The 22159-nt window shown below is 34.9% G+C and overlaps 1 protein-coding gene across 1 annotated transcript in view; it reads left to right on the plus strand.

The window, feature by feature from the left end:
* Positions 1-19015: 19015 nt before the first annotated feature.
* Positions 19016-22159, plus strand: part of LOC124776339 (eukaryotic translation initiation factor 3 subunit B) — an 82778-nt gene continuing 79634 nt past the window's right edge. The window contains exon 1 of the mRNA XM_047251285.1: positions 19016-19201. Coding sequence (XP_047107241.1) covers positions 19066-19201 — 136 coding nt within the window. The 5' untranslated portion in view covers positions 19016-19065. The remainder of the gene's footprint in view (positions 19202-22159) is intronic.

The raw sequence follows: 22159 nt of genomic DNA on the forward strand, positions 1-22159 counted from the left end.
ATAAGAAGATGTTAAAAACCTGACTACAATAATCACAAACTTACTCTACAAGGGAAGTAACTACTATTATTAACAGTATTAATAAACAACAAATGTGAATATAACAAAAGACTAATACAGAAAGAGAATTAAACGTCTAATGACATAGTAACAAAGCTGAAAACAGTTCCCAAAAGGTTCTTCTGAAATTATTTCACCAGAAAACACCAAGAACACCGGTTGAAGACTACTAAAGTTCCTAAATAAACCACTGTACACAAACAATTAATTAGTACTTAGCTTACAAAACACAAATATCAGGTCACAACACAAGAAAGGCAGAGGTGAATGAAGAAACCAGTAATACGTCACTTATATAGTAAATATTATCACAAAAACCGTTAAAATATGTATCTGAAACCTAAAAATATGTAAAAACTTGGAGAGCGATCTCACACGCAGTCACTCGCTTATGACGTCACACCAAAGTTTTCATTTGCTATCGAATCGACGTAATGCCAGATCGTCACGTTGATCGCTGTTCTCTCTGAAACGGTTACATTTATCGTCTGCAAGCTTATGTCACGCGCTGCGGTGTTATATGAGACTGATTAATCGTCGTCACCATGTGAACACTTTTGATTACTACGTGTTCCCTACACAATTTGCCCATTACTGTGTGATATATATCGCACAGATTTTATTTGTTACCTGACTTGTTTAAAAGGGATGAACTCATTTCAAAGTATGAGACCTGCTTTAAGCACAATGACTCGAATGCGCGATGTCAGATTGGTGGACCACCATCAATGTCCGTTATCCCACTTTAGTTAAAGCTTTGAAGCAACATGATACTCTGTTTCTGTGACTCGTATGGCGCTTAATTTGTTATTAAAGTGTTTGATTGTTTCAAGTGAACTCAAAATGCCGACGAGGAATTGTTCGTTCCAAGAAAAATATTCAAATGAATGGTTCTTCACAACACGAGGGGTCGTGACTATGAAGCAGGATGTGTAAGGGACAAAGATCTGCTACTGTAGAGGAAAGACGGTGCGAAATTGTGATTTAGTGTGTTTCAGTGCGCGATGCGCCAGCCTCACGGCAAATGGCGGACGAAGGCTGGCCGGCGCGTTATGCAGGTGAGACAAGTTTTGCAACGAGCGTCGGTATGTGTGTACTGGCGCGGCAGCCATCAGAACGCAGCATTAGCAGAATTAGGCAGGCGCGGGCCGCGTGTGGCACGGTTGCCTTAGCCAACTCATCGAGAATCTTCTAGTAAACACGCCCCGCCGCGTAATCGACGGATTCAGCAGCGGTCTGCACTATTTAAGGGCATCAGAGGTGGGCGTCGGCATTCGGTTCGACCGACTGGGCATTCAGTCGCTGTCACGGCGTTGTCATCAGTGACGCTGTCTCCGAGGACCGGTCGGTGGGGGGCGTTGCCCGCTGCTGCATCAGCGGCTCCCTGCGTCGTCACGAGCCGCTGCATCTGCGAGCTGGGCCGTGCCTCGTGCCGCCAACCTCCTACCACCTGCGCAGACGCTGACCGAGTGTGGCGTCGCGTTCCCCGGGGCTGCGTGCATCAGCACGTATCCACCACGACACGAGCGGTGGGGCTGAGCTATCAGAAAATGTATTGGGAGAACCAACAATAAAAAGGAAGATTGCCAAAAACAGCCACCTTCTTCCACCCAGACACGCCCTACACCCCCAACCACCTCACCCACTCTGGTTATCCTATTACAATATTTAGGATCGTTTAGCTAATGTATAGTATAAATAAAACCTGCTCTCTGGAAGCACTCAAGGAAATGGAGAGTTACTTTGTTTCAAATTCATTCAAACACGGTCAATTAATAACAGCAGCGAAATCATCAGTGTGCTGTCATACCGTTATGATCATCATGTCTTTGAAATCAGTGAACTATACTTTCATGCTAAGCTCAAACCTTTTTAATGTTTATGAAGCCGCAAAAAAAAGTAACGTTGGGCACAACAAAACCAACAGCAATTGTGAATTAAATGTTAGCGCCTGACACTGTCAAACAAATACACAATGATTTTTCAGAGTTCCGTATTTTTGGTGTAGCTGCATCTGTTCGCAACTAAAAGCGGATTTTGCTCCAATCTTTCTCTTTTTTAAGCTTAAGAAAAGTGACCCACTTTGTCCCCACTTTTTTAAGCTTAAGAAATGTAACCGTCTTTGCCCCCATTTCTCCTTCCCAAATTATGTTCATTTTCAGTCATATTGAGAGAAATGCCCCAGTTTGTCAGACAGAAATTATGGCAAACCTGAATACATAAAAAGCTGAGTGTATAGCTATCGCTAAATGGGGAGGCAATTACCTACATTTAATCTTTCATTCGGTTTTGTCAAATAGCAAAAAAACCCAGAACCAGCAGGACACAGACACCGATTTGTCCAGCATTCTCAGCTTGGCACTGACCTGTCCAGCACGTTCAGACCAGCATTCATCTACACACCTCTCTCCCTGCTCTCTGGTATGGACAACCTCCCCTGAGGTAGTCTACAATATCGGAGTGTTTGTCTGTTGACATTTACTCCACAAATATAAGATAAAATTGACTGAGATTAAAAGGATTGGATAAAACTTGTCTGAGTTCGACAGGATAAAATACTATGGGTGCTAGGAAACTAACGGTGCGAGGAAGAGGAATGTTTGTTCTTCTTCTTCTGCTTACTCTTGGAATAGCAGCGATTATGCGTTGCTAGTCATACTCGGTAAAAATAGGGAAGCGGTTTATGAGGTCCAAGTCCCTCTTAGGAACCACCGCATTCAGTCATAAGGCTTGTGTGGTACAGGAGGTTTAGGAACACTGGAATCGGTAAAAGGGTAGGGGGTATTGTGATGTGCGTAAGTCTTGTCATGCAGTGATTCTGCGACCATCTTCAGTAGTCCTGGCGCAGTCATCTCTGTCTCTGATGGAGGCGTATTGACTACCTCTTCTGTGTCCTGGTCTTGGAAGGGCGCAGCAGTTCTGTCTTCATCTCCCAGCAGCAGCTGTTCCGCCTTGTCCTCGGGAGGGCGGGCGGGCGGTTCCATGTCTTTGGCCACGTCATCTGTGTTGCTGGTGGAGCTGGCTCGGAATCTTGTTTCCGCAGGCCCTCTCCTTTCGAGAAGGGGGCAGACATCTCTATCGCCACCTCCGTGGGCACACCCACAGAGCCCTGCGTTGCCGCAGGAGCCGGGAGAGCGTCCGTCTGCGTGGCGATGGTGGCAGTTGTAATGTCTCGCCCCTTGCGAGATTTGCAGGCCAGCGACTCACGGAGATGCGCGAGCTGAAGGCGTACCTCGTCCACCTCAGCCCAAAGTGCAGCCCTCTCCTCTGCCATGGCAGATTTGAGACCAGCAACTGCGTTGGCGACAGCATCATAGACCTAGAGAATGCTGTCAGGGGTGCAGCAGCCCTTCACTCACGCCAACACCGGCAGAGGTGCCGATGGTGTGATGCGCGGGCAGGGCATTTACCGCATCTTGGTCCATTTCCCCCTCCTCTTGCGTGGTGATTGGCCGTCGAAGTGTGTGCCGCCCCTTCCCGCGGCCACAGCTCTCGAGATAACTGCAGCCACGGTAGTTGGCGGCGTGTGCGCCGTGCACAATTCAAACACGCGAGTACGCCGGTGCAGTCCGCGGGGAAGTGCCCCAGCTTCTGACAGCGGTAGCACTGTACAGTCTTGCTGTCCAGCCCGAGCTCTTATCCCAGGAGGCTGACGATCGCGGCGACTAGTTCTCCTCGTCTTCCCTTCGGGCGTCCAGGCATGTTGATGCAGCGAGCAAGAGCAGCAGCGATGTGACCCGCAGTGAGTCAGCAGTGTCATCTACACGTGGATGCTGCGTTCCTATTGTCTCACCATGGGAAGTGGTGGGTGGAGGGGACGGAGAATTATAAAGGCCACCCCACCCCCAGTAGCCCTTATTCTGTCGTCAACCCCCGTAGTGTCAGGGCGATTGTCTTGTTATTGCTCGTGTGCGTTAATCGTTATTTTGGTTTATTTAACATGAAGCATTCAGTGGCATCAAGCGCCATCGATTGTGCCAGTGGTGGCAAATGGCAGAGGTCGTTGGAGCAGGATGGACAATTAGCCGTGAGTACAGACACAGATCGATAACTGTAACTTTTCTCTTACACTAAGAATTTCCTAGTATTGAATGCATTTCTTCTGAATTAATGCTGTAGTGCAACAGCAGAGACAGTGGCAGCAGCTGCTATTTTTCACTAAGAATTTCGTATTGAATATTGTTTCAGCATGTATCCAGCGGCTAATACAGGCGGCTGAGAGGCGACAGCAGCAGCAACAGCGGCAGCAGTGGCAGCAACACCAATGGCAGCAGCTACACCTGCAGGAGCAGCAACAACAGTGGCTGCAGCTGCACCAGCAGCAGCATCAATGGCAGTGACAGCAGCAGCATCTGCAGCAGCAGCAGCATCAATGGCAATGGCAGCAGTAGCAGCAGCTGCTGCAGCAGCACCAGCATCAGCGGCAGTGGCAGCAGCAGCAGCTGCAGTAGCAGCAGCATCAACGGCAGTGGGAGCAGCAGCAGCTGCTGCTGCTGCTGCAGTGCAGAAACTGCAGCAGCAGTGGCAGACACTGCAGCAGTAGTAATATCATTGTAAGTAGTATATATACTTTTCATCAAATACGTCATACATTGAGGTTGTTGTAAATGATTTCGAGGGACCAAAATCGATAGATATTATTTTTTTCACTAAGAATTTCGTATTTTTCAGTATTTGTTGTGCACACATAGTTCCTTTCTAAAAATTTCGTCGTTTACGTGACACATCGTTGCTGTCGTAAATGATTTCGAGTAACAAACTCGACAAAACGTTACTTCTTTTCTATTCACGAAGAATTTCGTATTATATATATATATAATACGAAGTTCTTCGTATATATATTCTTATATATATATATATATATATATATATATATATATAATACAAAATTCTTTGTATATATATTCTTATATATATACATACATATATATATATATATATTCACCCCCATAGTACTGTGCATATGTAGTATGTTGCTGTTTGACAAATATTTCGTTGTATACGTAATAAGGAGCAGACTCTTTGTTGTAGATGATTTCCTGGTAGACATGGAGGGGTATGTGCTGAAGAAGTGCAGGTGCCATCATAGATCTCATGTAAGTGTATATTAAAAAAAAAATATTTTTCTTTCTGTAGTCCTTGTGTGTACATGTTTTTATCATTAGATCGTTATGTTGTAAGCGATATAGGGGAGCTGGATCGAAGAATCCTCAGTGGTTCAGGCAAGGACGAAATGCCACAGTGGGTGGAGGAGATGGAGAGAGACCTTCGTCGGTGTGGGGAGGAGAGGGAGATGACAAGGAGCCAGAGCGAAATAGGTAATACGTACTCACTCTGCTTACAAATAATCAGTGTTCTTTCTTTCCTTGCAGACAGCAGCAGCGGGCCATGTCTGGAATGTTGTACTTAATTGTGTTCATTATTCTTTCTGTCTTCTAGAACGGAGGCATCTGTGGAACATTTTCCAAAATTCACCATGGCTCGAGAAATGGGGGTGGCGAAATCTGTAACATCGAGACAGGCTCCTGTGTGGCACGCTCCGCAAGCAAGGGCGCCGCTAATCACCGCATGGAAAGCCACTGACGCCCCCGCTTCACTGGCGACCTTGGGCGAGGCTCCCTCTGGCAAGGAGATCAGGGCTGCAGCAGCTGGAATGCTCACACTGGCTCGATTCTGTAGCGTCTCCTCCTCCTCCTACAATTCCTCTTCCACCATCCCGCCCTCGCTGATCTCGTGAGGTATGGCACATACCCCATAACGCATCACCGCCAGCAGCTTCATTTTAGTGAAAGACACCAGGTCAGTGACACCATACCACAGTTAGGATACGATTGCAGGCGCCTTTGAGGAGCCAATCTCGTTCACAAGGATCGAGAATCCAGCAGAAGGGTATCACGAACCTGTCGAGTTTCTGAGAGTGTGCCTTCATGTCATGGAAATGCATTTCTTCAAAGTAGTTAATTATCTGTGCTATCCCACCATTAAATGCAGTGCATTGCTCTGCATGGAACTGTCGCACCCCCTCAAAGATAGTTCCGGCATTGAAGAGCCAGCCTTAATTCTCTTTTTGGGGGGGGAAATAGGATGATAACGTGGAGCACATAAATCACCGAGCGGTTTCGTGAATCCACCCTAAGCGCTATATTGCACCAGTTTTCCAAGATCGAAGTTAGAGCGTCAGCTAAAACACTAGGCTGAGTACTACACCTGGACATCTATGCAAATGTCTAAGTTCCAATAAATGGAAGGTCTAGCCACATAGAACTACCTAAAGATATAGCTAATAAGAGGGCATGCATTAATGTCGAAAACAGAAAGGATCGGTCTTGTTTTGCATGGTCAATCATGGCTTGTGAGAGAAATTACACAAAAGATCGACTGTGTACAGGTAAATACCATGTACCTAAAGATACTACCCCTGGAGGGTAAAACTTTGACGGTATCGAGTTTCTCATCAGGAACCAGGACATACCTAAATTTGAGCTGCAGAATACTGGAATATCGGTTCTTCTTTGTGGCCTGGAGAAGAAAAGCGAGCCAGATAAGCATGACAGGCATATAGTCATCGGCCCCCTCCATTTCTCAAAATTTGCCCGCGAGTGTAAGAGCCATGTAAACATGCTCTTATTCTCTGATGAGGAAAATAAGGAGAAAGGCAATTATCATTATGTCTGGATGAAAGAAGACATGTCCTGACCCCCATTCTCTCAACTGAATAAGAGTAAAAAGCATATTTGCTTAAAGTGCCTGAATTATTTTACCTCAGACACGTTATTAGCAGTAGATTGTGCTTCCAAGGACCTGGCGCATGTTATTATGCTTATTGAGGAAAACATATTCATAAAGTTTAAAAATTCTCACCATCAGGAGCAATGCCATTTTGTAGTGTACACCGATGTTCAATGCCTCCTCCCTCCCCTGACCTGCTGTGAATGTGACTCAGTAGGGTGATTTTGTATGTTCTGGGACACTAGGACAATTTTGTGAAAAATAAAAAGTTGCTCGTTAACACTCGCAATTTTTCATTTTTCATAAAATTATCCTAATCTCCCAGAACATACAAAATCATCCTACTTTCCCTTTACCTAATAATAATATAATAAAATAATATAATAATAGCTATAATAAAAAATCATTTATTTTACATACATTTCACATTGAGGAACATAATAAAATAATTAAAATGAATCAGTTAACAATGTACATTATTTTAAAAAATCGTCTTGTGAATGTAAGTAAATAATTAAAATGTATTAGTTAACAAAATAAATAATTAAAATGTATTAGTTAACAAAAGTAAATAATTAAAATGAACTAATTAATAAAAGTAAATAATATTTAAAATTTTCATTCTTATTTTTTCTATCTTTCTTAAAATGTTTCAGAAATTTGTATAAGTATGAAGTTAACACTTTTATTAGTTTTTTAAGCTTTTCATTCATCTATACAGAAGCAAATATTTATAATTAAAAATTTTCGGTAAGTAATCTATGTCGTGCATCATATGTAACATTCTCTTTACCATACATAATTACACAAGCAAGTGTATCATTTGGAATTTTATCATTAAAAGTTGCACAAAGTTTCATAGTTGCTTTTTTGTAGTTACAACATTCTTTCTATGTGTCATATTAATTACATAAATTGGATAATTATTTATAAAACTAAATGGACTAACATCAATATCTGATTTTAGTAAAGTAATTCGTTTAAAACCTTAAAATGCATCATATGCTTTTAGAGTTATTTGGCAGATTAATATTCCACTTTTCTTGAGGAAATACTTCATTTCTACCATTTTTTTTAAAATAAACATTCTATAGTTTAACATGATCAAGTAATGGGGAATCAACTAGGTGATGGTTTTTACGATTTGTCTGAAATAAAACAAAAACAAAATATGGCATATCAAATTCTGTGGAGTTATAGTAATTTGTAATATCTAGTTCAAAACTGTTTTTATTAGATATACCAGCAACTTCTTCTGTTTGAAGTTCATAAAAAGAAGTAGATATTTTCGGATTTTTAAGAATATTTTCACATTGTTCAAGTTCGTAAACTGGTTCATATTTAACAATGGGTAAACAAATATCAATAGATTCTATAACAACTTTACCTTCTTTAGAAAGAGTAACTTTTATTTCAATTCCAGCATCATTTTCATTGGACCAACAAAGAATTACGTCTCCAGAAGATGAACAACTTGTAAAAATTACAGTTAAATTTCCTTCCCACATAATTTCTTTATAATCTTTAAAAAATCCACCAAGTAATGATAATGGATAAAGTATTTCATTTCTTTTATTATTATATTTCTTCTGTATTAATTATATGTCCCTCTAAACTTATTTTGTCAGTAACAGATGAAGTTAAATGTAATAAAACTGTTGGTGAAATAAAAAGATGTTCAATTCTAAATAAAATATTATTTCCTTACTTTATTGTTACAAAGTCAAACAATTTAGCTACATAATTATCAATTAATTTTTTATTTGATTTTCCATCGTAAGTTGGATAATCTGTTTCATCATTTCCAATAATACTAAAATTCATATAAAATTGTGGATGATTTGGATGAAGCCATCCATCTCCAATATTTATTTGAATTTCTGTATCTTTGTTAGGAACATTTAAATTAATTTTAGTTTTCTCATTCACAGGGAATGAGTAAAACTGATAACTTTAAATTTTATTCATGATTGTTTTAGCAATTACTTATTTATTAAGGAAAAAATTTATTACAATATTAAGATATTTCTAAAATAACTGTTATAGTAGCACCATTAAAGACAGTTAAATTATCATTTTCATCAGTTATAGTAACTACTAAATCTTGAATTGTATCAAAAATAGGAACATTTACAGGATATTTTGGTTCATAAATTATTAGTCCACCAAACTCTGCATTATGTTTAAATGAAGCAATAATATTAGTTTCTTTGTGAAAATGGTCATTATGTTTTACATACATTCCATCACCAAGATTAAAATTGGTATTTATTAATTGAAAAGGCATTATTTTAGGAACATATTTACCTACAGATTTTTCATTAGGTAAAATAACTTGATTATTAAAACCAAGTAAACTTCCAATGCTATCTTCTATATCCATATCCAATTTTACATCACATTCAGTAGTTATTCTGTTTAATAGTTCATCTGGTTTAATATGTACATTAGGATTTTTCGAATGAAAATTTTTTTTTACATTTTTAAAACTATATTGACTCGAGGAATTTCTATCGTTTCTCCATCACAATAAAGATTATTATTTTTGTTGTAATATTTGGAGTTAAAAAATTTGAATAAAAACCAACTAATGAAACAATAGAATAACTATCATGTATTGGAACAGTTAATCTTTTTCTGGGTATTGAAGATTTATCACTAAGTTGAAATAATCTGCTCATTTACTACTGCAAAAAAATTGTTAAATATATGAACAAGACAGATTGGGAACCAAACATCGTAACTTTTTACCAAATCCTATTAGATGTGCAATAAATGGACCAAGTGGTTGTGGAAAAACAACATTAATGATTGATAATTATATTTTAGCTCCAGGATGGTTAAATTGAAATAAAATTAAACATTTATATATTTATTCAAAAAGTTTAGAACACACAAAGTATCAAGAATTTAAAAAACAATGTAAAAAAATTGAAGATAAAATTAATGAAAACATTGTTAATTTATTGAAAATAATGGAGAAATTATTCCATTTGATGAATGTGAAGAATATTTCATTGTTGTATTTGATGACTTCATTCTAGAAATTCAAGAAATAGTAAGAGAATATTTTACTAGAGGCAGACACAAAGGTATGGATTGCTTTTATTAGCTAACACTTATTCAAAAATACCAAAACAGTTAGTCAGAGATAACCTAATTTTTTAAAATGTCCTCAGACAAGATGATACAGATATAAATCATATGTATCATGAATTTGTTGGTGGAGATTTAAAGTTCGATAATTTTAAAGACATGTAGGAAATGTTGGAATAATGGGTTTCGATTTTTCACAATAGATATGTCTAGAATATCAACTGATGGTAAGTTTATAAATAAAACACATTTCTTAAACTCATAAACATTAAACATAAACTTAAACGTAAATGTAAAGGTTAAACATAAACGTTAAAAGTAAATATAAACATAAACATTAAACATAAAGATAACTAATGTTTTTTCTTCCTTAATAAATGTTTTCAAAGTTTGATGAGGAAGTTGTTAAAAAAGCTAAACAAAATCAAAAGAAAGTTGAAGAATTAAAAGAATAATTTAAGCTTTGGAAAAAGCAACCAAGAACAGAATATGAGAAATATAAAAAGGACGATAACCTGTTACTGATGCTATTGAAAAAGTAAAACAAGGTATTGAAGGTTTAGGTTTTGAAAGCAATTGAACAAAATAGAGAAGTTGAAAAACAAATGATTCCATATCATCATCATATAGAAGATTGTGGAGATTTATCACTAATTAAACCGTTAACACATATTCCTGGAAAATATGATTATACATTAAGTGAATCAGAAATTCAAGGCATACTTAATAAATATCAACAAAAAAAAGAATCAAATATCAAGAAGAAAAAGAATCAAGTAGTTGTCAAAACAAAACTAAAAAGATAAATGAAACTAAAAAGATAAATGTTAGTGAAAGAATGTTAAAGTATATAAATCATAGTGAGGATTAAGTATTTGGTTTAAAACCTGTTCGTATGTTTAAATATATCGGTAAATTACGTGTTGAATTTAATGGTGATAAACTAACAATTGGTGAAAAAATGTATGAAGATACAGTTGGGTTAACGAGACTTTTAACTTAATAACAAATTACTATAGATGATTTAAATGAAAAGTTTAATAGTTTAGATATATCAAATTATGAAGAAATATTATTAAATACAGGAGCATTATATTATGATAATTATCCATATAAAATAAAATCAGTTAAAGGTAAGAAATATTTATATTTAATTAAACCAATTATTGAAGATTGTTTTCCAAACTTAAGAAGAAAATCAACTATAGATTCTTCAGATTTTAGTTCCTATGAAAAACAAAAATAGGCGAACGTTTAGTTAAAAAATGTACAGATAAATCAATTGAAAGTGTTTCGATGAATGATGTTAGACAATTAATTGATAAATTGGCAGTAATTCCTGGTGAAGAATTAGCAGGAAGTAAAAATTATCACAATGAAAAAGTTAGTATTGCACAAATGTTAACAAATAAATTTAGCGATTTTATAACTGATAATCCAAAAGGAATTGTTTATTTATTAAGATTTTTTAATAATCTTCCACATAGATTTTGGAAAAGTAATAAACATGGTAAAGGATTAGTCGATTGGGTTTTAAATAATGTTCCGTTGCCTGAGATGCAGCTACCAGGATATAATTACTGTGGACCGTTTACTAAACTTGAAGAAAGATTACCTAAACCTGATAAAACCTAAAATCCATTAGATGAAGCTTGTAAAAAACATGATATTGCATCTAGAGATAATAAAGATGTACAAACTAGACATGAAGCAGATAAACGACTTCAGTTAGCCACAAAAGAAAGAATGCATGCAAGTGATGACAGTTTGAAAGAGAAAATTTAACAACAGCAGTTAGAGGTATTATGTATGGTATATGGAAACTAAGTATGGGAATTGATGTTGATGCAAATGGTTGAGGATTAAAAAAATCTTTAAAGTATATAAAAAATCTTTATTAAATTTTTAACTATATAAATTAATTACTTTACAGTTGATTATACTTTGCTACCCTGTGGCAAAACAAAACCAAACTCAATTAAATTAAAGTTTGATAATGAACAATTAAATGCAATCAAACCATTTTTAACAGATGTTCAAACAAGAGAGAAAGAAAAGAAAGTTGGTGGAAATTTACTTGTTACATTAGCTATTCCTGTTGTTAAAAAATTTATTCACTATTTAACAAAAAAGAAAGATGGTAAAGGATTAACACAATGTTGAATGCGGATTTTTACCATATTTATTAGCTGCATTACCTTATTTAGTAACAATTGATTCATTAGCTGTTGGATCTCCAGAAAATGTAAATGCAGTTACAAATAAGAAGAAAGCTGATAAAGAATTAGGGGAACAAAAAAGACATAGCTTAGAAATGAAAAATGAAAAAGAAAGGAGGAAATGGAATAAAGAAAACAAAAAAATTCGAAAAAATATTTGATAAATATCTTAATGCATTAAGTAATTTTGATATAGAAGAACTTACTAAACAATTAAAAATGAAACACTTTCGTGGTGTAATAATGATTGATGAATTAGCAAATAAACCAATGATACACATTGAATTTTGTTATTATAAAAATGAAAATAAAAAGTTGTTTTTGTTTCATTTGGTGGTAATATACCAAAAAAATTAGTTAATTATTTAGGAAAAGATGAATTATATTACAATACAGGAAGTTTTGATGCAGAAATATGGTGTCATTAATGTTTACACATTATAAAATTACTATGTGATAATTATAATTTTTAATGACATTGTAGATTTAATAAATGGACATTTTTGTAAGTAAGATACATTTATTTAAACAAAATGAACAATTAGTTAATATATTATATTAAATTTAGAAAAAATTAAAAAATTGAAAATAATATTATACAACTACAATCATTAATAGATCGAAAGGGAACTAATGCAATTAAACAATTTCAAAATGAATTTAATGTTATTTTTGAAATAACTAAAGGATATATTGGTTTTGACAATAGAAGACTTCCTAATGTAAATGATCCAATTGATGAAAAAGATGTAGTTAACAAATAATACTTAGAAAAGGAATATGTTAAAAAACCTGAATACACAAGAATTTTGACACAGTTCAAAAATTATTGTACCAAAAAAGCTTTTTCAGATCATTTTTCAAAAGTAGATTTAACTCCATACTTAGACCAGTTAAGTAATCTTAAAGAAAAAGTATATGATAAACAAATAATTGAATTTACTATTCCAAAAGCTGAGGAACTAAAAATGTTCAATTTTGAATATATTTTCATACTTAAAAGGATTATTGTTCATGGTAAACATACAAACAGATATTTAAACTTTACTGATTTTGATGTGTCAGTAAATGCAGAGAGTGGGACATGTCAAATAAATGATACTAGTCAATCAATACCAGTACACACATCAAGCATTTTATTTGTAGAATTAAAAAATTCTGTTAAATATTCTGTTAAAACTTGTCAAGTTGATGTAAAGTTAATTATATTTGGTGACATAATTTAAAATTATCTATATAAATGGAAAATCATTGTTCACATTACTATCACATTTATTGTTTAAAGTGTAAACAGGTTACTGATACACATAATCCACATAGAGTATTAACTAAAAATGGAAGAAAAAGAATTGAAGGTCTTTGGACAATGCGTAAAAGTAAAGAGAGTAAATTTATTTAAAAAATTGTAAATGGTGAAGGTCTAAATAATAATATTATTTGTGAAAATATAATTAATGAACTACATAAACCAATTAGAAAGAATTTTAAAAGAAGCAATGGTTTATGACAAGCTGATCTAGTAGAGATGGATTCAGGTAATTTGAAAGGAATTTCTAAAATAAACAAAGGATATAAATATTTATTAACTTTTATCGATTTTTCTCAAAATTTACTTGGGCAATTCTAGTTAAAGATAAAACAGGTTAGCGTTAGTTGGTGCTTTTCAAAAAAAATTATAATTAGAAAAACAAATAATTTACAAACACATAATGGTAAAGAATTCTATAACAAAGAATTTAAAGAATTAATGAAGAAATATAACATTAATCATTATTCACCTTTTTCAGAATTAAAAGCATCTGTTGTTGAACTATTTAACAGAACACTTAAAGAAAAGGCATGGAAGAAATTTGCTCTACAAGGAAATTATAAATTGTTAAATTTAGTTAAAGATCTAATTGATGAATACAGTGATACAAAACATTCTACAATAAAAATGAAACCAATAGATGTAAATGAAAAAAATATAAATGTAAGTAACATTGTATCTAATGAAACAACTAAATTTTAAAAAAAAGTGATGAAGTGAGAATTAGTAAACTTAAAGGTCTATTTGAAAAAGGATATGCAGCTAATTGGTCAACTGAAATATTTGAAATTGAAAATGTTACTTATTCTAATCCAGTTACATTTAAATTAAAAGATATAAAAGGTAATTTTTATGAACAAGAACTACAGAAAACACAATTTCAAGACGTATACTTAGTTGAAAAAGTTTTAAAAAAGAAAGATAATAAAGATTATGTTAAATGGTTAGATTTTGATAATTCACACAATAGTTGGGTAAATAAAGATAAAGTAATTTTATAGTAGTTCAGTTTGATGAAGACTAATTATATCATTAATACATTGTTCTTGTGTATAGTTATCCAAAATACTGAAATAGTTCAGATGACAGACAATCCATAAATTTTCTTTCATTCGTCGATACAGATTTATTGAATTAGGATTATAATTCAATCTGAACATTTCTTCACAATTTGGATGTCTATCTTTGATTTTAGATAGTTGTTTCTGTAAATGTATCGTTGAGTTCTACTGACATAAAAGTTATAATCATATTCATCATCAAATAATTTTAAAAGAATGAATGTTGGTCTTAAACTGTCATCAATTGTTTTATGAACTACATGTGGTAATAAACTATTTGTTTCTTCATTTTTTTTGCCTATTATTTCTGAAGCAGTATTAACTGTTCCTCTCAAATTTTGAATATGATCATCCTTCATTTTAATTCTATTATCTTTCATTTTAATTCTGTCATCTTTTAATTGAATTATTTTTTGTTTAATTTATTCAATCCTTGTAGTTGTTGTATACAATAATCTCTGTGCTTTATTTTATCTTTGTAAAAAGTTTTATTTTTATATTCTCCATCTCTTATAGTTATTCATAAAACTTCATGAGTAACCCGATATTCAAATTGTTTAGCTTCTTCTTTTTTGATTTTAAAATTACAGAATACAATCCAGATTCAATGATGAAAATAGTTTGTTTATCATTTCTTGATGTGGGCTCAATACTTAAAATATGAGTAAAATTTGCTTTATCTTCTGAATCAACATGTTTAATTATTGCATCATTTGTGTTTTTGTATTCTAAAATCTCAGCAACATCTTTCGCTTTAAACCATGGATTATTCTTTTTATCAAGAATCATGAACACTTGCTTGTTGTTGTATGTAAGCTTGTTGTTGAGCAGATCTACAATCGATTCCATATATGAGAAATATTTTTATTAGTTTTGCAAAAAATAAATAGTAGCTGAAATTTGTAGTTTGTACTTATGATTCAATTAAATTGTAAATGAAAAAACTTTGTGTATTATATTATTTCAATTCTATTTAAATGTATATAGTTTTGTTATTACTGTTTTTGCATATAATAATAGCTGCACCAGGCTTAGAACTGCGAAAGAAAAAGGTAGTTAAAAATTTATTTGATTTTGGTTACTTAGATATTTCACAAAAATCTGAAATAACACAAGTTAGGGATGAATTGTTAAGAGAACCATTAATGTTATTTCAACTAACACCAAATCTTGAGGTTACTGGTGAATTAAATGAAGAAACTTTGTGTTTTTATGAACAAACCTAGATGTGGGGTATAAGGTTCATTTGATACAAGTGATTGTCCAACAGATAATATATATGGTATTCCACAAGTAAAGGAAGGTAGAAGGTAGGAGACGAAGTACTGGCAGAAATAAAGCTGTGAGACAGGGTGTGAGTTGTGCTTGGGTAGCTCTGTTGGTAGAGCACTTGCCCGTGAAAGGCAAAGGTCCTGAGTTCGAGTCTCGGTCCGGCACACAGTTTTAATGTGCCATGAAGTTTCAATACTTCACATATTGTCTAATTTGTTTAAACAATATTCCATACACTGTAATCGATTTCCACCAATCAGTGTTTTCAGAAGGGAGGCTCAAAGTAAACTGAAGGATATCGATTTAATTGATTAGTCGACCACATTGATAGAATGGTAGGGGGAGGGCTATTTCAATAACCTGAAACAGTTCGTGAATACCGAAAGTGGCACAACTGAGCTATTTCTCGCTAATGTTTTCAGTTAATCTAATTAATAAGTCAATTTTGTATCAGATGTGGTACTGTGTTTCTGAAAGGGGAGAGATTGAGAGAAAGGGGGGAGGAGTCGCAGTGACATGGAAAACCACTTAACCAAACAATAGGTTAGGGATGGATTACCCCCAGGGCGGCATAACCCTCATAGCAGACCAATGGGTTAAGAACCTATCAATCAAAAGAGAACAATACGTTAGTTAGCTACTGCCAAGGAAATGCTAGACAGGAAGAAAGTCTGTCGGAGCCAGAAACCATCAATTGTATTATGACACCACAATCGATTAAGTTAAATTGTAATATTGTGTTCTTATTGCAAATGCATTTTTTTATCTTCAATAAAAATAATAGAGAAATAATTAAACAGTGTTATGCTTTACCTTCATGAACTCTGCAAGTCTCATGCAGATGGCATTACAAACAATTGAAACAAATTTGGTAGTTATGGATTTTGGAACATGATACTGGTACTATAGAGAAGAATGTAAATCCCAATTACCAGGCAATGCAATGCTATTTGTAAATTGAGTTCTGGAGACACTGCTTCATGCATTATGGGACCGTTGCCTTTCGCGGGCAAGTGCTCTACCCAATGAGCTACCCGAGCAAAGGTCCTGAGTTCGAGTCTCAGTTCGGCACACAGTTTTAATCTGCCAGGAAGTTTCATATCAGCGCACACTCCGCTGTAGAGTGAAAATTTCATTCTAGAAACATCCGCCAGGCTGTGGCTAAGCCATGTCTCCGCAATATCCTTTCTTTCAGGAGTGCTAGTTCTGCAAGATTCACAGGAGAGCTTCTGTAAAGTTTGGAAGGTAGGAGACGAGGTACTGGCAAAAGTAAAGCTGTGAGGACGGGGCGTGAGTCGTGCTTGGGTAGCTCAGTTGGTAGAGCAGTTGCCCGCTAAAGGCAAAGGTCCCGAGTTCGAGTCTCGGTCCGACACACAGTTTTAATCTGCCAGGAAGTTTCATATCAGTGCACACTCCGCTGCAGAGTGAAAATTACATTCGAGAAATGCTATTGGTTGTAACTTGTGAAGTTGCTGTCCCTTTGTGATCTTTGCATACAATAGGATATAGATATCTAAAAATCTGTGACAAAGATGAATATGAATGTTATTCCTTTTCGTTCCACTTGCATAATTTTAAGCTCCCTGCTTAGGTTCCCACCTAATCACACAATCGGAAGTAGTCTCATATTCCGAAATAAACAGAGAAATATTTGCGACAAGGAAGAACTTGAATGTTATTGCTCCTCATTTTATTCACAGCAATTTAAGCTGTTTTCTTAGATTTCTGTTTAACCGTACATTCAGAAAACGTCACATACTAGGAAATAAACAGATAAATAGACAAATATTTATTTCATCCTTCATTCTCTAATCAGACGGAACAGTTAATATCACAGAATATTGCAGAACATACTTGTATTGCTTCATACGAAAGTCACAGACGTGTTAACAATGCTAGGATGAAAAATATTTGCATATAGGACATGAACCCATATCCTTTGACTCTGCAATTCTCGATAGTATCAATTACACTAACCCATGAATTTACTCAGAAAGAGATATCAAAAAATTTTCATTGACTTTAATTGCAACATTTAAGTAAGACCTATAAATGGTAAGAACTTTTCTCTTTTCAATTTATTGTTGAGGAGGTCTTATTTTTCGCTCGTCAAGTGTTGTTCCAGATCACATATAGACTCTCCTCCCTCGCTGAAGATGTAGTTTATAAAACAATGTAAGACAACTATGTGATAATTCTTGTCTTGGATGATGCAGATGCTTTGATGTCCATATACATTATTTTCTTGCTATTTATTTCGTTAATAGTGGTTGATAAAAAACTTACTCCTTTAAATTTTATCGATTTCCATAGATCTGGAATTCAGAAGTAGCCTACTGTTCAATGAATGGCAGTCGACCATTCCACAGATCTGGCAGTTACCTTTATTCTATGGTGTCTCTCAGATTTCACGTCAAATCATTTATAAACGTCTAAGCTGCTGTGTGCAACCTCGAATTGAAGTATTTGTCCAAAAAAGTTGACCAGAAAGTGTTCCAATTTAAATGCGTGTGTTTCATCTGGTTTTCTGGAGAACATGAAGTTTTTTGCAATGGTTTGGGTCGTTTTCTTTGTTGTATAGAATCTTATATTGGAGTTCTCTCTAATACATATGTTGCAGTTTGCAAGGCATGAATTATATTTTTTGGCGTCCTTCTATCGTCTCTATTTTCTGCCACAATACCCCACCCCTCTTAAGTAAGTCCGAACGACTAGCTGGTAAATTTTACCATAGTGCCTCTTGAACACTTATATCGTTGATCCGTTATTAACTGACACTTAATCATAAGAGTGACGTGCTTGTGACAAATTTTCAATGTGCCGTTACTTCGAAACAGCTTACTGGAAGTTATAATACAAAACAGCTAATTATTCCAAAATCATAGACTTACTAAAAATGGATATGGCACCTTCCGTTTCAAATCAAAGATAACACCAGTAAATCGTAATAGTGTCTGGCACTAAAGGAAGTAGTGTAGTTCTGCCATTAACGTATACTAAGGGCATTGAGGCAACGTGTGAGCCCGAGAATGCACGTGTGTCTACGTATAAATTCTCGTGCGTACCCTTTTGTTTCCATTTCTCTGTCATTATGCATGAAAAAGAGGAATCGTATGGACATAGTTTAAAAAGGATTACCAAATACAGCAAGGTAATCCTCGCAGATAAAACGTTACGTTTGAACGGGCCATTTCGTGGTTTCAACAAGGGTTCAAAGCGCATGTCTGAAGTGGTTTGTCTTTGAGAGCCATATTTATCGATAGCGTCATTTAGTCGAATGTGTAGCGTCTGATCTTACTGTCTCCACGAGGTTTCCAAGATGGCTAAGAAGAAGGATGGCGATAAATCAGCGCAAAACGCTGATTCCAATAAACAAGACAAAACAGAAAATCATGATGACGGAAAACCTAACTTCGATGATCCCGAAGGCTATGTGGACAACATTACTGATGAAGGTATTGTAGTCTTATAATTTGGGGCGTTAGAAGTTGGCATATGGGCTGTGCTTTTCTACTAAGTTGCGTGGATAAGAGTTATTTACAACATGTGATCTGCGATTTAACAAGAAATGTGAATAAACCAAATTCGGCGAAGAATCTGAATTCCCGAGCTCAGAAAAAAAAATATTTGCCGGGACAGTATTAGAGGTTAAATGCATGTGGCAGCTGCAGTTATCTGCTTTTTTTACATTTTTGAGCGGAATAGTGCTGGTGAATGCAAAACATTGTAACATTGACGTGAGCTTGACTCGAAGTGCAGTGCTAATACATCTTAGTGAGGTATGTTGGTGAATGGTAAGAGAGAATCACGTCTTATGTGTTAATTTATCAAGCATTGGATAAAAGGGTATCACCGACGTTATACGGAATATAGCATTACATATGTTGTGCGTTAAGGGTGCAGAATTCGCCCCTTACCTTCTAGTCATACTTTTTTTTTTTTCAAGATCTGTCAAAACATAACTTTGTACATGTCTTACAGCCTAACCCGACCTACGTGATGTTTCTCTATCAACTTGGATGGGCCTACATCAAATGACTGTTAATTGGGCAGTTCATGTGCTCATATTTTTCATTGGAAATTATGCCATCGATTGCAAAGTGTAGTTATATTGTAAAAATTCAGAAACTGAATGGTTTTCCTCCTGTCAGAATTTTTTGAATTATTATTGGTACAAAACACAGGAAAACGCTTATTTAAATACTGTCTGCCGGTTGGCCAAAGATGGAGTAGGTTACAAATGTCTGTCACCAGAACCAAGATGGCATTATTCCGCATCACACTCTAGGCCTTCACAGTTTTCTCCTGGGGTAGATGTTTCTCGTATATTTTCGTGTCGGTGATTGAAATACCTCAAAACACAGGAACTCATTCATTAGTGGAGAGCATAGATGCTGTATAGTCTCATTCCTCAGACCATGAGATATGTAACACATCGTACATTTATGTCTTGTGCAGAAGTTGGAAATTCTACTGCAATTTACAAAGCCTTAGATCCAATTGGGATTGCAAAGGTGTTATTTTACTGAAGAAGCTTGCAAATATTTGTGACTGATTGTCTGCATTTCTATTTTTTTATACCAGGGGTAGTTGTTACGGTATGTGACTTGCCATTCTCTCCAACCTTACTTGTCCTAGCAGTAATGACAATTATCATGGTAGTCTGATTCATCATACATGTATTCAACTAGTGCCCCATTTCTTAAAACTTGTATTGTCTCTTGTTTACAGCTTCTGCTGTTCTCCGTATGTTTGCAATGGAGACTACTGTTGTTACACAAATCATAATAAGCTATTATTCATGATCTATTACAGAAAATCACAAATGCCATTCATTTTGCATATGTGTACATTGTGAAGTTTTGAATTGTCAACTGCATAGAACAAATTGCTGCTGTATTTAACATGAGTAACTATAATGTTGAAAGATTGGATCAAATCTTAGGAAAGATGAGAATATTTTAAAACTTAAGATGCTGGGCATTTGCTTGTATGTTGGGTACAGGTCAACAGATTTAGAATCAATGGAACATATTTAACCAGAAGGCTAGATTATGTCAAAAGGTGGAAGTCTGGTTACAAGTTGCTGAAGCCAATGAATGTAATGTAATGGGAATAATGACAATTCATATGGCATGTATTCTGTGCATATTGGATTTCAATGAGTGACTCATGTCCACATTTTTATGACATCAAAGAAGACGGGTGGTATCTGGTTATTTAGTCCATTTATAAATATTTTAATTTTTTATGTGGTTGCCTTATATTTGAAAAGTTCAAAACAGTTTTTTAAAATAATTTATCTTGCACCTTTACTGGATGGCGGCCATTTTTATTTGTATGCGCACGACGATTTTTCGGTCTGGTGCCCTAGGTTAAGTTACAACATTGCAATTGACATTATTGTTTTCTGAAAAGTGTCCTCTACAACCTTGTCTATTACACAAAATACCCTAAGTTCAAAAATAACAGGTCAAAATGACCTCAAAAGTTTGGGTACTATCCAGATCTTCAGAAGTCCACTTTTTAGGCCCAAAAATAACAAAGAGTGATTTATGAGTTTACTTTTTCCTATAGTTAAAGATTGTACACTACTAGCTTCATATAGAGCAAGAACACTTACAAATTTTTTATGAATTTTTGAAATTTGAAAATTTTCACTTTTGTAAAGTTTGGAGTTAGTTGTCTCAGGTGGGACTGAATATAAAAATATGCTTTTTGCACAGTTTGTACACCTATATGAAAGCAATGTACTGTACAAATTTCAATGTAGATATCTGACCGCGAGAGTCATTCCATGTCAAATCAACACACTTTAAATAAAAATTTTACCTCACCGTCTTAGATTTTGCAGAAAGTTGGTATGCTTATAGTGGGTGCTGAAACTAAGAAAAATACCAAATTTCAATTTTTTACCTCAAACCTTTCCTGAAATATGGTCATGTAAACTTTTCAAAAACTGGCCAAAAATGTGTGAATGGACTTTTTTAAATAGCCCTAGAATCTGCCCTAATTGAGCTAGAGAACTGGGAAAGGTGTCATTTTGCAGCATTTGTCATGTTCTGTCCAGTGATAGACAAAAAACCATAGCTTCTAATTAATAACCTTTTCAAAATGGTAATTAATATTTTGATTTAGTTTTTTTTGCAAAAAGTACATAATTGAAAATTTTGAAAATATTTCCATAACTACTTCATACTGTTGTAAATCACATGGCAAAATATAAATGTGGGATGATGATGGGTTCATAAAAAAAAAAATTCCGGACTCTTGTTTTTCACCAACGGCCCTAGTTTGACCAAACTGACCTTTAAGGTAGTACGTCAGTAGAAGACCATATACATAGGGCTTGATGTCTGTACAATAATTCAGAGACTGGAGCCATTGTTGAGATGTAGTCTGCATTGTTACCT

Source organism: Schistocerca piceifrons, chromosome 2, assembly GCF_021461385.2.
Source record: "Schistocerca piceifrons isolate TAMUIC-IGC-003096 chromosome 2, iqSchPice1.1, whole genome shotgun sequence".
Taxonomy (NCBI): domain Eukaryota; kingdom Metazoa; phylum Arthropoda; class Insecta; order Orthoptera; family Acrididae; genus Schistocerca; species Schistocerca piceifrons.